Source organism: Charadrius vociferus, unplaced genomic scaffold (assembly GCF_000708025.1).
Source record: "Charadrius vociferus isolate BGI_N301 unplaced genomic scaffold, ASM70802v2 scaffold443, whole genome shotgun sequence".
Taxonomy (NCBI): domain Eukaryota; kingdom Metazoa; phylum Chordata; class Aves; order Charadriiformes; family Charadriidae; genus Charadrius; species Charadrius vociferus.
Genome location: NW_009647420.1, coordinates 520,419 through 524,587, shown reverse-complemented (window position 1 = coordinate 524,587; position 4,169 = coordinate 520,419). Strand labels below are relative to the sequence as shown.

The following is a 4,169-nucleotide window of genomic DNA, read 5'->3' as shown; positions in this document are numbered from 1 at the left end:
CGTGCGGGGGCGAGGGGACTGGCCAGCCTGCGTGGAGCAGCTACAGCCCCTCCTAGGGGGGCCCAACAGCAGCCAGGCCTCCCTGGTGGGGGCTTACAAAGCACCCATCGACTTCGGCAACAGCGAGTTCTACGGCTTCTCTGAGTTCTTCTATTGCACCGAGGATGTGCTACGCCTGGGGGGCCGCTACAGTGCCCCCACCTTCACCTCCGCCGCCCAGGTGGGTGCTGCCCCAGCTTAGGGGCCAGGGAGCCGCCGTTCCTGGGGCTGGGAGGGAGCGGGGGCCGATTCTCCGCTCTGAGCCTCAGTTTCTCCATTCCCCAGGAGTACTGCAGCCAGCGATGGGAGGTGCTGACCCAGCGCTTCCGTGGTGGCCTCTACTCAGCACACGCCGACCAGCACCGGCTGAAGTAAGCAGTTTGGCTGGGGGGGGTACCATAGCTGGACCTCCTGGGGGGTGCTTTTGCTGGGGTGAGGGACCGTGGTGCAGGTGATGCTCTTGTGTGCTGTGCCTGCAGGTATCAGTGCTTCAAATCGGCCTGGATGTACCAAGTTCTTCACCAGGGCTTCCGCTTCCCCCTGGACTACCCCAGCCTGCGCACGGCCCAGCTGGTGTACGACCGAGAGGTGCAGTGGACGCTGGGAGCCATCCTCTACAAGACACGGTTTCTGCCACTCAGGTACCATTGGCTCACTGATAGCACCACTCAGGGAAATGTGGTTGGGGAGGAGAGGGAATTGCCACACCAGGCGAGGGTGTAATGCTCTGCTGCCTGGCGGTGCAGGACCCTGGTAGTATCCCACAGCATCTCACGGCCAGTCCTGACTCTTCTCCACAGGGATCTCCGGCAGGAGAGCATCCGGCAAGCACATGCCTCCTGGCTGCGCCTCTCTTTTGTCTACAACCACTATCTCTTCTTCGCTTGCATCCTGGTTGTAGTGCTGGCCATAGTCCTCTACCTCCTGCGGCTGCGCCGCATCCACCGCCGGCAGCTGCGCTTGGCCCAGCTCACCCTGCTCTGGCTGGACAAGGTGGTGGTGCCACCAAGCCAGGGAAATGGGCCATGACACCACTGGTGGTACCTGCCGTTCCATTGCACCAGCAGAACCAGGACTGGCTGACAGCCTGGGCTCCGAGGGCTTGGACTCTTTCTTGAAGACCATCTCAACTCTGCACTCCATCATCTCCATGTCAGAACCAAAACCTGTGGGCCGAGGCAGCTACAGACACCAGAGCTTTCCTCTCTGCCTTGCCCCAGTCCTAATCTTTGCATTCCTTGGCCTCCAGCCTTTGCCTCACTACGTGGTGTAGAGCAAAGTCCTCTGCTGCCAGCGGGCTCAAGGCTGCAGCCCTGGCAGGTCCCTCAGATAAGCAGGACACTATCGCTGAGGAGGCCAACCCAGGGCAGTGGCCTGAAGCACCAGGCCACCCCATGACTCAGCCACTGGTTTGCAGAGCAAGCTGGTGAGGTGCTGTAGCTCATCACCCGGGGTGGCCTTTCTGCAGTCCGTTACAAGCCCACGGGCTGGAAAACAGCAGGCACCAGTGAAGTTACTGCAGGAACCAGGTGAGCCACGAGCTCCACTGAGCTGCTCTGCCCAGTCTGGCCCCTCTCAGAGCATTCCTTAAGAGGCATCCTGCTCTTTGCCACGTCTTCCCCTCCTGGGACAATCCTCCCATGGTCCTAGCCAACGCCCCAGGCTCAGCACTGAGGGCGCAGGGATTGCTTCCTAAGGCACCACCAAAGTGGGTTGCGTTTCCTTTCATACATTCCCTCCCGGGCACATCTGCCCCACGACGTCCCACAAGTTAATCAGGCACTAGTGCCAGGAGCAGTGGTTCTCTCCGCTGTGAGCGCAGGCTGGGCCTGCCCATGGGGCAACCACCTCACTCCAGCCCAGCTGCCTGCCCCAGGGCAGATCTGCGCTGTAGCTCTGGGCACAGGCACGAGCCTTCCTCCCCTGGGGCTGGAGCCCGCCACTTTTTACTTGAACTCGGCTGTTCCCATTCCTGTAGCAATAAAGAAACTCCTTGAGCCATCCAGCACTGGTCTTGTTTTCTAACAGACACCGCCCCAGCAGTGACAGCTCTGGGCTGGCAGCATGACTGGGGGGCACATCTGCACAGCGTTGCTTCAGGCTGCCATGGTGGGATGATGGAATTGTTTTCTTGCCAGTGGATGGTCTCTGTGACAGCAGGACAGCTGAGCTCACCTCTTAAGTGGGCAGTGACAAGGGAAACGCTGACCCAAACGGAACTGTTGTGACCCTCGCAGACAGCATCATTTGCTGCCCTCCTTCTAAGACAAGCAAGTTGCCCTGCCCACTCAGAGCCCCTGGAAGGTGTTTCTCCCTGCTTTTTACTTAATTCCCCATCCCAGCCTGGGAAAGAGGCCACTAAACGTCTCCAGCTGCTGCATAGCCACAGGGATGGGCCCAGCGCCGTTGCCTATCACCAGGGAGGCTGGGGAGCTACCCAATTCTCCCTCTAGCACATGCTGTTGCCTACCTGTGACCCTGGTCCCACAGGACAAGTGTACAGGTGGCATCAAGGATAAAACTTTCCATGCACACCACTCTCCTGCTCAACAGCTGAGGATCCCAGCCTTGTTCTCATGGTGCAAGAGCAGGCTCAGGGCAAAGGGAAGAAGTCTGAATAAAGCCAAGACCGTTCCTCAGCCTCAAAGCAGCAAGTGACTCTGCCTCCAGCATCACTTACTAGAAAAAGGATTTATTTCCACAACACAAATTTAACAAACACAGACAAATAAATAATTACAGATAAATTATCTGATAAATAAGGGGAAACGTAAAACACAATGCCCTACTCAGTTCTCAGAACCTGGACACGGGTTGGGGGCGGTGGTGGTACCTAGACACTACTGCAGCACCCTCACTGCTGAGGCGGGAGGAGACACAGCACCACTTTAACCCCTTCCAGCTGGCTGCCAAGCAGCAGAACCCTCTTGCCCTGCACCTCCCTCGTCACACCCACAGGGGGCCGCATGCTCCTCCAGGGTCAGCCCTCTCTTCTCACCCCCACAGCCAGAATCTGTCTTAGCAAGGACCACCCTCACCGGAGAGGACTGACCATACAACGGAGGATGCAATGGGCTCCTGCCTTCTCATGCAGAGGGGCAGCCGGTGCCTGAAATGACGAGGGATATGGTAATTAGCTGGGCAGCCTGGGCTATGAGCAGGGGTTTCACTTGGGGGGTTAGGGCTGAGTGCGCTGGAGGGAGCAGGGCAAGCACTGCAGGGACAGGATCCGCTGGCACTGCACACAGATCTCTCTCAGGACGGTGCTCAGTGTCAGTGACTGCAGCACTCGACCAGCTGAGGGGATCTCTCCCTGGTAGTGTGACTGATCCCGGGGCCAGGATTACCAGACCCTCATCCCAGGCAGGAGTGCCACCTGCCATGCTCAGGGGTCCAGCCATCATTGGTCCAGGTTGCAGTGCCCAGGGTGCGCTGGGGCAGCGGGTCCAGCCTCTGTCCCAGCACCTCTGGGGGCTGTCTGGTATGAGAGGGTAGAGGCTGAAACAGCAGCAAGAGCTGGGGGAGGGAGAAAGGAGAAGTTAGCACCAAACTGCACCCATGATGGAGCCCCCCCAAACCTAGGGAACCACAGGCTCAGGGGGATTGTTTGGTTTGCTCAGTCCCAGTGCTGAGGCAGCAGCCCCATGCTGAGACCAGCTCACTACTGCCACAATGCGCAGAAGCCAAAGCATCTCCCCCCCAGCAAGGACCAGGCTGCGGCTCCCTCCCCAGCCAGACAAGTGGGGACATCTCTGCCAACCCAGCCCTCTGCCCACTCACGGTGATGATTTTGGGGGTAGTGTGTGTCTCCAGGCGCCGGCTCCCAGGGAGCTCTCACTCCCAGAGGAAGCGCACGTACCAGATGGTCTCGTTCTTCAGCTGCGGCCCGAAGAGGGGGTTGGCCTGGGCCAGGATGGCGATGAGCCAGCTGCAAAGGGACCCAACCTGCCATCAGCCCCAGCAGCACGGGGACAGGGACCAGGACCCCGGGATGCTGCTGCCTCAAGGGGTTTGGCACAGGGACTGCTGCCCCGGGAGGTGAAGTGCCCGGGAGGAGGCAGGCCCGCAGCCCGGGGGCTGCCCCGTTCATCCCCGGGCAGGGGGCTGGGCAGCAGCAACCGGGCCCGGCG

At 59.9% G+C, this 4,169-nt stretch overlaps 1 protein-coding gene and 1 pseudogene across 1 annotated transcript in view; one reads left to right on the top strand and one right to left on the bottom strand.

Annotated features, from left to right (window-relative positions):
* ENTPD7 (ectonucleoside triphosphate diphosphohydrolase 7) overlaps positions 1–1,076 on the top strand; it is a gene marked incomplete at its 5' end in the record, with an annotated part of 2,913 nt that extends 1,837 nt beyond the window's left edge. Inside the window, 4 exons of the mRNA XM_009880478.1 lie at positions 1–220; positions 325–410; positions 519–680; positions 840–1,076. Of these exons, the coding sequence (XP_009878780.1) occupies positions 1–220; positions 325–410; positions 519–680; positions 840–1,068 (697 nt within the window). The remainder of the gene's footprint in view (positions 221–324; positions 411–518; positions 681–839) is intronic.
* Positions 1,077–3,873: 2,797 nt separating this feature from the next.
* LOC104282388 overlaps positions 3,874–4,169 on the bottom strand; it is a 901-nt pseudogene continuing 605 nt past the window's right edge.